Below are 12,222 nucleotides of genomic sequence, written 5' to 3' on the forward strand. Positions count from 1 at the left end.
GACTTATCAAGGAGAATACCAAGGTATGCTAATCGAACGGTCGTTTGCTGAACAGGCTGACTTAGTATCTGCCAGATGATTATCATCAACAACCCCAACAATCCAACTGGAATCTCCATCCCAACAAGGACCCTTCAGGAAATTGCCAACATGGCAAAAGAAAAGAACATTATCATCTTTTCGGACGAAGTTTACCGCCCACTTTTTCACGGCGGAGCCTCGGGTCAAGTTGAGGTGCCCGTGCCAGCAACGTGCCTTGACTACGAAAGGACAATCGTAACTGGTTCTATGTCCAAGGGCTTTGCATTAGCAGGCCTCCGCGTCGGATGGATCGCTAGCAGAGATAAGAGCATCATGGAAGCATTGACATCGTCCCGCGACTATACAACCATTTGCGTCTCACAATTAGACGACCAGGTTGCGAGTTACGCATTGTCGCCTGCGGTGCAACCTTCTCTCGTGGAGCGCAACATCAAGTTAGCACAAACAAATGCAAGGATCTTAAAGGACTTTGTGGAGCGGTATAGTGCCGCTTGCTCTTGGGTTGAACCCAAGGCTGGCACGACGGCATTTATTCGCTTCAGCAAGAATGGGACTCCAGTAGACGATGTTGAGTTCTGTAAGGACGTCGTTGAGAAGATAAATGTATACTTCTGCCCTGGATCTCATTGTTTTGGACGAGACAAGGATTTTAGAGGATATGTTAGAGTGGGGTATGTTGGCGAGACAGATGTGCTTATTCATGGACTTGAGAAGCTAGGAGATTATATTGAGAGGAATTTGATCTGAAGACACTGATGTTATAGATCCCTCTCCACGTGAGCCTTCATAAAGAAATTGATTTACTCGAGGGAAGGCTGATCATCTAATTAGAACCAGGAGGTGCCCAGCCAATAACAGCCGTGTTGACCAGTTACCACAAGCTTTGACCTTCGAGAACGGGTGAACCGACGCCTGGCGACGACCTCCCCCCGCACAACCTCCTGCTCCAGTCACAAGAGAACATCGATGCCCTGTGGATGTTCACGGCCAGACATCGGAGGCTCGGAGCTTGTCCCGGGCAAGCCTGCCACAAGGTTTTGTCCACAATGGTTTACGTTAAAACACCCGCTTCCCCGCTTCCCCGCCCCCCATTCTTCCTTTTTCAGAGGCAGACCATGCAGCTTGGCCCACACGTCGCTCGCTTGTTGCCTAGATATTGAATTGAGAAACTCGTCCTGGGGCCTACGTCCGAGTTCAACTGTCTACCATATGGAACTTAACGTCTTTCCGACTAAAGCCTGTAAGAACGAAATGTGTGGCGCCGGTGGAAGATCGTTAAGGTTAACGACAACATGCGATCCTGCAGTACAAGAAGAAAGGCTCAAACGTGAAGTTTAAGTGTACAGAAAGAATTGTCTATCTACCCAGTCTCGAGGGCGGAAACTAGCTGTATGTTTTTGGAAGCGTGCTCGGTTACCTTGCAGGCTCTAATCCAGATCCCATCCCGCAAGCTGCTCGACATCGTCGTAAGATGTCAAATCAATGCTGCGGGCCAATCGTGTCCCTCCTCGACCAAACTCCTCGCCAGTCACATTGATAAGGGTAGCCGAGGTCGCAGAGTTGGGAGTGACGAGACCAGGAAACTCGGCGTTGAACTTGTCGGAGATCTCCTGGGGAGTGAAGAAGTCTTTGCCTTTGGCTTCGATTTCGTCCTGGAAAAACTTGATGTACCTCCTGGAGTATTCCAGGTCGTCTGAAAGCCCAAAGACATCGAGGGTCAGTGAGTGGCCTGGAATGATGGTCTTGGGGCCAAGCTGGTCGATAAGGTCTAGAGTCGAAAGCCATATCTTCATTAAAGCTGGTAAGAGCAGGTCTGCAAGCCACAAGTACACGGTATAGCTGTAGATGGCGTCTCCGGCTATCAGCATGGAGATGGAGGGGAGCCAGAAGAGCGTCTGATTAATTAAGTCCCTAATAAGGGGACTGATTAGGTAAATAGATGTAGATTAGTTGTTAGGGAGGGTAAAGAATATAAAGTTAAAAGGAGTGGGAACCGCAGCCTTGTTAACAATAGCGTCGTCACCACATGGGAAATATACTTCTCCAGTTACCAAGTCTTGACTGCCTTTCAACTAAGCAACTCTACAACGGAGTTGATTCCCGAGACCCCGAGCCTGTTGTTAGGGTCGATAAACAGCCGCCCACGTCACCAAGTATGCCCGCTTACATCTACTGTCCGATCTGGCTTCGGTACTGCCTTGTGCAATGCCATCATTCGGTTGGTAGGATAATGGTGAGATGAGGCACGATGCAGAGCGCAGGCTTTCCTTTGTAGAAAGCTACCTGATAGGTTGTAAATAAAGACGAGATTGGTCATAAGCTAGACGAAGGGAAGCAGGGAGGCAGGAGCAGAAAAAGGGCACGGGCGACAACACCCCACCAATAAGATCATCATCAAAGATCGCCAACAGTACGGAAAATCGTCGCGCAACCGTCGGTCGCCCCGACGAGCTTGTACGATGCTGGTTCGTAAGATCATAGCAACAGATCGTTGATACGACCAAACGGAGATGATCCTGAGGACTTTTTCAAAACCTTTTGTTGTGATTGTATCGAGAGATCGAGAAACGTTCCTGTTGCATCTAGCAGATGGAAATGATCATATGTTTGAGAAGCTCTTGATATTCTTCCTCTCTAATGAGGGTCTTTGGGTCAGTCTTATAGACGAAGAGAATGATGATGACCTCGGATGACCTCGGACAGCCGAGACGCTCCGGATGCCTCGGGGACTTTTGGCTTTATCTAGCTATTGACCTGATTGAAGGGAAAGCAAGGCTGGTGACGAGGCCGGTGACGAGGCAGGTGGCGATTGGCACCTATGATGATGAAGTAAATGCTTCACTTCCGCAATAACCGTTGAAATCCGATTTCCCGATATGTGACAGTTCCTGTAGACTAGACGATCCAAGGACCAGCCAGCCCAAGGACACATCACCACGACGGGTCTTCGACCTTACAACACCTCTAAGTCTTAGTAGTAAGACTTGACCTGAACTTTCCAATAAACTTCTCTATGTCTTCCAAGAAGGCCGTGGGTTGCTCCAGAGCAGCGAAATGTCCTCCCTGGATACCTATCAGGACAAGAGAGAACGTGTTTCAAAAAGGGACTGCATACCTTGGAGTGCGCCTTGTAAAGCATAAGATTAGGATAAACCTGCTCAGCCCACACTCTAGGCAGCCTGAAATGCTCGCAAGGAAACGCCGAGTACCCAAGCGGCTTTTCCTTCGAGATAGGGAAGCCTTCGAGTCCCCCGGGCGCATTCACCTGTGCTCTATATGGATACAGGCTGCGGGGGAAGGTAGATGTAAACCAGTAAAAGCTGACCATGAATAGGATTGTATCAAGGGAGAGTGGTTCTTGATCGTCAGCCCAATCGATGAGCTTCTCACCAATCCTAAATTATCAGGAGGTTTAGTACAAATTATGCTAACCACTTAACTGTCGATATAAGCTCACCAAGCCAATGTAGCAAGAGGATTCGACGAAAGAACGAGTCCGATTGTCGCAGGCCGAGTACCATGTTCGATGGCATATGCCATACTTGTGTTTTGCCATGCCTTTGATCGTTCAAGGTGTTGCCGCTCTTCAACAGGAAGACTATCGATGCTGCTGACTTGATCTGTTGCATTTAAGTTGAGAACGTTGACTGTAATGATTTAGCTCTATGCTCTTTACTGCCCTAGTCCCAAGTATGACTTACGGTGAAACGCCTTACATTCGGAGAATCGTAAGGCCATCAGTCGTGCCAACCAGCTACCAACATCGCCACCTTGGGCAACATACCCGCTGGAAAACCCAAGGTCGACCATCAATTGGTTCATGATGCGTGCGGCCTGCTCCAAATCTAGTTCGACGTCGTGACTGGGACCAGATGAGAATCCGTAGTCCGGTAAAGAGGGAACTATGATGTGGTAAGGTAGCGTTGCAGGCGTATATCTCTTGACCAAGAGATCCATCATCGAGAGGAACTCGATAAACGAGCCCGGCCAACCGTGCATGAAGATGATTGGTGTAGCATCATTCCTCGCGGAGAACAGCGCAAGGAAGTGGATGTTAAGCCTTCCAGCTTCTGGATCGTCGATATCAATCGTGAAGTTTGGGAAGCTATTGATACGCTTCTCGTGCTTGCGCCAGTCAAAGACATTAAGCCATGCTTCCTTTCCTTTGACCAGCCACTCACGGCTAATGCCGAATTGGAGGTCGTTCTGCTTGTTCCACCACGTCGCTGGCCCAATCTTGGAGAGTTTGACCAGATCTCTGAATTCTGTTAGGTCCTGCTCTGGGATTTGAAGAAAGAAGCGCCTAGGCCGTCCCGGCATAATCTCTGGACAGGTGGCAAAGTCAGTCGCCGCCATAGTGTCGAAATATCACGGAAGGGCTAAAGTCCAGAACTGCCGACTAAAACGGTATACTCTGTAATATAACAAAAGATGTAAAATGAGAAGGAGGATCTTTCGGACTTATATATTGGTAGTGATTAGAATTTAGTGGAAGGTGGAGGTGGGGACGAGAGACCAATAGAACTGCGACCAGCTAGCACGTACCATGGAAAAGGTCTTGTCTGCAAGCGCAATTATTGATCAAATCGGAGGGGGAGGTATCTACCCCGCGATCAACTCTTCCAGCCAGCCACGGGAAGGGAGTCAAGACTACCAGGGGTAAACTCCGCATCGTATTCGTACTTTATCGTACAAACCAGCTTCCAAAGTCCGCAGCAGAGGAGCCATAAATAATTCCGATACAAAGGTTCCAGTCAGATGCAATGTGCGGTAACCCAATAACCTCTGCACAACCCAACCTTACCTTTCGACAAGAAACCCATCTAAGGTGAAAGCTGACAGCGGAGCCGTGACCAGCAGGGTGCAGTTTACCTAGCTGACATGTCCGCCGCAGCCATAAACATGGCGCTCGGTCGGCGGTCTGCTTAAGGCGCCTGACTCGTGTACACAAGCCGGGAACCGTACAAACCCCGAACAAGTGGGAAGCCTGCACTCCCGAAGATCTGATCTAACTAACTTGTCCCTGGAAGGGTCTGCCCCTAGCTTGGTCTACCAACCCCCGCTGTGATGCAACACCCTCGGCTCTTCGGGGAGCGTTTGGATACCGAAGCTTACAAACCCGGGAAGCAATTCTACCGTTGCCATGCTCCACGGGACTGCTAGGAGAGTTCTCGACCCGTCCCTGCCCTGACACTTAACCAGAAGCATTGTGAAAGTTCCTCCGAGCATTTGTAAGCTTCTTGAGATGCCGCCCTAACATGGTTACCCAAGTCTCACCACTATCGCCGTAACGCCTTCTGGCGTTTCGAGCCACGGGGATAGTTTAAGGCCGGAATGGATATGTTAACTCTCTTGGCGTCTATTCTAAGGGACGGCGGTACTCAAATTGAGATTAATGTTACATAAACTCTCGGGTACTTTGTGTCTCGTCAACTGTCTTATGCCGGTCACACAATGGTTATGAGGCTTCTCTGAATTCCCTGACTGCCGAATATTGATCTGCGGGAGGGAGTCTCATCTGATTATATTCGCGTTCCTCAAGAAAGACGTGGCGTAAGTAGTTGCATGCGTAACTCTCCTCACGTATCGAGATTGCGGGTGAGCAGTGATGGTCCTTTTCGCAGGCGTTCAGCCTGACTTGACGTGTTGAAATGTCATCAGAAGCTGTTACCTGCTTGGGTCGCTACCTTCTGACACGTACGGAGTACGGAGTACAGTGGGTAGAATCGGGCTTGTCACAGGCTAACCACATAACCCCTGTCAGAGGTGCAATAAGTGAACTTGGTCTCAGCTGCTTACAAAACAAGAACATCCTGCGCTTACACCTTCCTACTCTGTTCATTTCATGCCACGAGCTAGGAGGGCCAGGCGATAGGCTGCGGAGTCGTCAGAGTTGCATGAGCGATTTTAGACTTCGTGACGCTGGGGCTCGCTTGCGGAAGTACTCGTAGAAATTCAGTTATCTCGCCCAAGTAGCGGCCCCCATAAAAACATAGGGCGACAAATGAAATCAGCTGCTTGTGGATACTTCTGCGAATTTTTGCGGTTAACAGTGGAAATATGGAGACAAAGTGGAGGCGCTACTTGGGGGAGTTAACTGAGTTGTTACGGTATTTCTTTGTCCGATTCGTGACCGTTAGTTAGCCTGGATAGTTAAAGGCCACACACAGGGCAGGAACTCGAACTCGCTTTGCGGCTGACAAATGCATCGTACTTTTACAAAGTCCGCTTTCACGGCGCGGTCGTATGACGTAGGCGGACTTTCTAGCCTACGAAGCAGAGAAGTCCGCTAGCAACTTGCGACTTAAAATTATTAAGAACCTCGACTGACAGGCTCTTGTGCTTTTTTAGCTTATAAAATCAGCTACGAAGACGAAGATTTTGACTACATCTAACGCTTTGGGGATTGTAGTGAAATAAAGTTCAGTTTCTCATCCTTTCTTTCTATTCCCTCTATCAGGCATTCACTGCTCATCTTTACTTGCATTACACTTTCAGAATGTCGAAACTCGTGGTTATTGTTGGCGTCACGGGCAACCAAGGTGGCAGTGTCGCAGACACCTTCTTGCTAGACCCAAGCTGGCGAGTTCGAGCTGTCACCCGGGACCCCTCAAAGTCTTCGGCTCAGGAATGGGCAGCTCGAGGTGTCGAGCTTGTGACAGCCGATCAGGATGACATCGATACTCTACGAGCTGCCTTCGCCGGTGCCCACGCCATCTTCACCATGACGGATTTCTGGACTCCTCTGTACGACCCTGTTGTGAGAGCTGCGGCTGCGAAGCACGGGATCATCGCCCAACAGTACTGTGCCGAGTTGGAGACGCAGCGCGGCAAGAACATGGCCATCGCCGCTGCCGCACCCGAGGTACAGAAAACCTTGGAGCGGTTTATTTATAGTAGCTTGCCGGACGCGACGAAGCTATCAGGCGGCAAACACAAGCATGTCTGGCACTTCGATAGTAAAGCCGCGGTGGAGGAGTTTGTCCGCCACAACCCAGCCATGGTTAGTGCTGGGTTAAGCGGCAAAGCTAGCTTTATCCACGTTGGCCTTTACGTCGACAACTGGCGTCGCTCATCAATGGAGCTACAGAAGGATACTAATTCCGACGGCTACCATCATATCAGCACTGGAGACGGACACCAAAAGATGCCATGGGTCTGGACTCGGCGAGACACTGGTCCGCTTGTTAAGAAGCTCGTCGAGGATGTGCGGCCCGGGGTGAGACTGCTTGCTTACAACGAGATGATCAGCTATAAGGATTTCCTCGCGATTTGGTCTCGTACCTTGGGTACAAAGTTGGCCAGCGATGGGGGCATCAAGCAGGTGACAATGGATGAATTCGCTGAGTTGATTCCAGGAGATGAGCATGCCAAGGAGCACATGATCAACAACTGGGAGTTCTTGGAAGAACTCGGGTACGACGGCAGTAACCCAGAGATGCTTCACCCAAAGGATGTTAGTAATTCCCTCTCCATTCAAGAAAGAAAAAACTAACACTGGAGAACGTAGATCAACGCTGAACATCTTTTGACGACTGTCGAAGAATACATCAAATGGGATAATTGGAGCCCCCTAATCGGGGAGCATCAGCCTTGATCTAAGCATCAGAGAGCTCATTCAATCATGCACTCGTCAATATCTATGACCGTGATGCCCTCCTTATTGTCACAACCCAGGTTGGGACCAGGCGGTCAACCGGCAGGACCTCAGGGACCCACTTTTAGCGCACCCAATGACCTTGTTCTTTCACCAATCAACGATGGATCACCGGATTACCAGTTTGATCCTACGACCCGGGTCACTGCATCACCTGCGATCCCACGCAGTAAACATACACTCATTTAGCTTTTTCGCAGAAGGATAGCCCATCAGCCGTTAACATACTTAGTTACATTGAATCTACTCTTCTACTATTACCAGACCGTAACTTACATTACTTATTACGACGTCCTAATCCACTTAATCATACACCACCCACATCCTGGACCTACCCTATATTATAATATCACTTTAATTAACTATTACTAGATGTAACACTGAGCGCAGCAAAGTGTTACATGTCTAACCTATCTATTAATACAAACTTTATTAACTCAGTTTATCCCTTAGATTAAACACAGCTGTTATAAGATTGAGGTACCCAAGTTATATTAGAAACTAAGGGGCTGGTGTCCTAACGACAGCCAGTTCCTTATGTTAATATACTAAGTTACTCTAATCCGTATGTTAAACCACTGGATTATAGTGGTAATCCAAGTAATCCATTGCTAATTAGTTAGGAAAAAATGTAGGTATGTATCCTGCCAGTCCCGACTGCTATAGATTTTAGACAAGATAGAAGAAGATAATCTAAGCTTTATATTATTTTATTTTATTTAAGGCTTTTTTAAAAAAAGTTCTTTTTTTAAGTTTTATATAATATAAATAAAAAAAATCTATTTATAACTTTTAATTTTAAAGTTTATTATTATTATTTTATATGTAATAATAAATATAATTACTTTAATAAAATTATTAAAGTATTATAACTTAATTTTTATAAATAAAAAATATAATCTTTAAATATAAATAATATTAGTTAAAATATAAATATTATAGCTACTATTAATAAAAGCTTATATTTAGATAATATTTAGTTTTTTTAGCTTTATTTAATATTATTAATAAATTAAAGCTATATAATAATTTTAAATAGTAAAAATAAATAATAAGTAATATACCTAATATTAAAAGAAATAGTAGCTAAATAATAAGATTATTATTTATTAATTTTTACTTAAAGCTTTTATTTAATTTCTTTAACTTTAATTTTACTATTTATAATTAATAACCTTAAAATAGTAATTTTATTTTAAGCTATTAAATATAAAAAAAACTAATATTTTTTATTATTAAGAAATTAACTTTTCTTTTAATACTTATTTTATTATAATTAATTTTTAATATAATTAATTTTATTTAAATAGCTTTTTTTAAGAATAACTTATTATTTAGTTTTTTTTTTTAGCTTTACTTAATATTATTAAATAAATTAAAGCTAATATATTTAATAAGTAAGTAAGATAAAAATTCTAATCTTCCTACTAGAAATTACAATAAAAATACTATAAATTATTTAATTAATTAAAATTACTTATTATACTCTTCCTAAATATTTAATTACTACCTAATAATTCTTATATTATATCTAGGCTTACTATAGATACTATAATACTAAATATTAATTTAATAATCTTTCTTAACTACTACTCCTTAAAGATTTAGCTACTATCTATATATTATATCTATTTAATTAATTACTTATCTTCTCTTTTTACTATTATAATTCTCTTTTTTATAATTTTTTTTTTTATTTTTAATATTAGCTTAGTATTTATTTACCTCTTAAAGGTTTTTATTTTTAGTAGTTAATAAGGTAACTTAATATATAATTGCTTTTATTCTTTTATAAAAATTATAGAGTCTTTAAAATTAACTTTAAAGAGCTACTTTAATATCTTTTAATTTGCTTTTAAGATATTTAAATTAAAATCTAGCCTTAATTATAGTTTTTAAGATTCTTAAAGCCTAAAAGATTAATAGCTTAGCTACCTTCTTAATTAATATTAGTATCTATAGCTAAATATTAAGCTTTAAGATTATAATTTCTAAGTTAAGAGAAATAAAACTAGCTTTTTTAAAAGCCCTTTAATATTTCTTTTTATTATAATAGCCTTATATATTATATAAAAGGCTAGAAAGAACTTAATCTTTAAAATATAAATTATAAATATCTAATTAATTATTTTATTTTTAATTATAAGCTTACTTTAATATATTAAAGTATCTAATATTAAGAGGCTAGAGTAAATAAGAGAAATAAATAGTATATAAAGCTAGATAATTTTCTTTTTCTTATAATATCTCTTAAATTTAATAAATAGTAATTTTTATAGTTATTAAAAATTAAAAAATAATAGAAATTAATTAATTAATTAATTATATATTAATTAAAATATTTAAGCTACTTAAAATTAATTTATTATTAATTAGTTATTTTAAGTTATTATAATAGCTTAATTACCTAGAGGTTACTTTTTAATATTAATTAATAAGATAATATTAACTTATATTAATAATAAATAACTAGATTACTTAGCTTTTTATATTAATTATTTAATAATTATAATTTATTTTTAGTTTTTAAGCTATATTAATTTTAACTTTAAATATTTTTTATATTTATAATAATTATTTTACTTATAATTATATCTATAAAAAAGCTAGTTTATTAAAGTTATAAATATTATTTAATTAAATACTATATTTATAATTATATTTATTATAAGCTAAAATTAATTATAAATAATAATTAGATTTTTATATTTAGCTTTTAGTAATTATATTTATAAAAAAATATATCTTAAATTTAAATACTATTTAATAAAGTTATAAGCTTAATATATACTAACTAATAGTATATTATAATTAGTAAGTAATTAATTAGTTATTTTTTTATATTATATAGCTAGAAGAGAATTTTATAAATTTAAATTAAAAATAAAATAAATAATAATTCTTCTTTTAAATTAAATAGCTTATATAAATTTAAATAGTATTATATTAAAATTAGATACTTTTTACCAGTAATTTAAAGTATAATAATTAACTATATAATCTTTATAGTATATTAATATATAAATTTAGGTTATTTTAAAAGGCTTAAAGATAAAAGTATTTATCTTATAATTAAATTATAATATACTAAGTATTAAGAATTAATTAATTAAATAAAAGAATATAAGTTAAGGGATTTTTATCTTATTTATTTATCTATTTTACTTACTTATTAAATATATTATATAGTAATTTTAAATAGTAAAAATAAATAATAAGAGTTATATTTAATATTAAAAAAAAATAATAGTAAGTAAGGGAGTAAGTAGAGGATACTAAGAATACATAACTTATCTAGAGGCAGAGCTGTAATAACTGCAATAGTATTATATTAGAAAGGTCAGATAAAATTAAATTTAGAGTCCGGATAAATTAGATAGCCAGGTAAAATAAATAGCTCTTTTAGCTAATACTATTTAATTAAATAGACCTTTAATAAATCCCTAAAGAATAGATTAAAAGACTGTTAATTAAAAAAGATAATAAGATACTAGAAGGATAATACTTATATTATAGCTAGAAGATCCTGCCCGAGACCTTCCCAATTTATAGCTCCAGTAGGTCTAGCTACTAATTCTACTTAATATAGTATTTTCTATTAAAGAAACCTACTAATTCTAACTCTAGTAGCTATAAGTATCCAATTAGATAACCTTTATCCCTAAAAACTGAAAAGCCCCGACTTAATACCTCCCTATACAGTACCTACTTGCCCTTAAGTATATTAGGGACTGTATAAACTACTTAAAACTCTATAAAGGGGTAAGGTAATTATCCCACTAGAGATAATTAGAAGGGTATACTTAAAAGAGAGAGAGGAGGGATTTTTCTATTAGCTAGTATTAGAGGTTATACAGCAGTAAAAGAATAGAATAAATTATAGATAAAAGGATATTCTTATAAAGAATATATAGATAAGGGATAAGATAAGAGATAAGGGATAATAGTATAAAATAGTATATAATAGTATATAATAGTATATAATAGTATATAATAGTATATATTATACTAATAATAATATATCCAAAAGTTCAGAATTTACCAGAGGGTATCTAGCTTTTTATAGACAATTTCTCAAAATTTAGCTATTGTAGCTGGACAATAAGTATACTATTCAAAAGCCCAAAAAAGCAGCTTTTTAGTGGTACTATTATTGTCATCTAATGTCCAGAGGATTCTGAGTAATTCTGCTTTGAAATCAAGTCTTTGATTTGAAATTAAAGGCGGTTTGATTTGAAATCATCAAAGATATAGAGACATATTATATACCATAAAAAAGCCTAAAAAAGCAGCCTTTTCCTAGTATAATTTTTATACCTAAAATGCTTATACTTTCCGAAGCATCCGGATTATAAGTTAAAATAATTTGGAATTAAAAATGATTCCAAATATAAGTGGGGCTATTATCTTTTCTATATAGTATAAATAGTATAATTAATACTGTATTTATACTGTATTTTAGTGCTATTTATACAGTATAAATAGTACTATTAATACTGTATTATATTTATTTATAGAATTAA

General features: G+C 38.8%; 4 protein-coding genes across 4 annotated transcripts; 2 read left to right on the forward strand and 2 right to left on the reverse strand.

Moving 5' to 3' along the window:
• Positions 1-75: 75 nt before the first annotated feature.
• On the forward strand, positions 76-789 carry BGZ61DRAFT_487801 (pyridoxal phosphate-dependent transferase; the record flags this gene model as incomplete). The annotated part of the gene is made up of 1 exon (XM_046250029.1): positions 76-789. One exon carries the CDS (start codon positions 76-78, stop codon positions 787-789), a length of 714 nt encoding a protein of 237 aa, XP_046093420.1.
• A 680-nt stretch (positions 790-1,469) lies between these two features.
• Positions 1,470-1,910, reverse strand: BGZ61DRAFT_487802 (uncharacterized protein; the record flags this gene model as incomplete). Its single annotated transcript, XM_046250030.1, has 1 exon — positions 1,470-1,910. The coding sequence occupies one exon, from the start codon at positions 1,908-1,910 to the stop codon at positions 1,470-1,472; it is 441 nt and encodes a 146-aa protein (XP_046093421.1).
• Positions 1,911-3,006: 1,096 nt separating this feature from the next.
• Positions 3,007-4,398, reverse strand: BGZ61DRAFT_542158 (Alpha/Beta hydrolase protein; the record flags this gene model as incomplete). Its single annotated transcript, XM_046255145.1, has 4 exons — positions 3,007-3,105; positions 3,158-3,437; positions 3,500-3,689; positions 3,744-4,398. The coding sequence occupies 4 exons, from the start codon at positions 4,396-4,398 to the stop codon at positions 3,007-3,009; spliced, it is 1,224 nt and encodes a 407-aa protein (XP_046093422.1).
• Positions 4,399-6,541: 2,143 nt separating this feature from the next.
• BGZ61DRAFT_375668 (uncharacterized protein) lies at positions 6,542-7,639 on the forward strand (the record flags this gene model as incomplete). Its single annotated transcript, XM_046242435.1, has 2 exons — positions 6,542-7,498; positions 7,553-7,639. The coding sequence occupies 2 exons, from the start codon at positions 6,542-6,544 to the stop codon at positions 7,637-7,639; spliced, it is 1,044 nt and encodes a 347-aa protein (XP_046093423.1).
• Between the last annotated feature and the right edge of the window lie 4,583 nt (positions 7,640-12,222).

The sequence above is a fragment of the Ilyonectria robusta genome (assembly GCF_021365365.1).
Source record: "Ilyonectria robusta strain PMI_751 chromosome Unknown BGZ61scaffold_96, whole genome shotgun sequence".
NCBI lineage: Eukaryota > Fungi > Ascomycota > Sordariomycetes > Hypocreales > Nectriaceae > Ilyonectria > Ilyonectria robusta.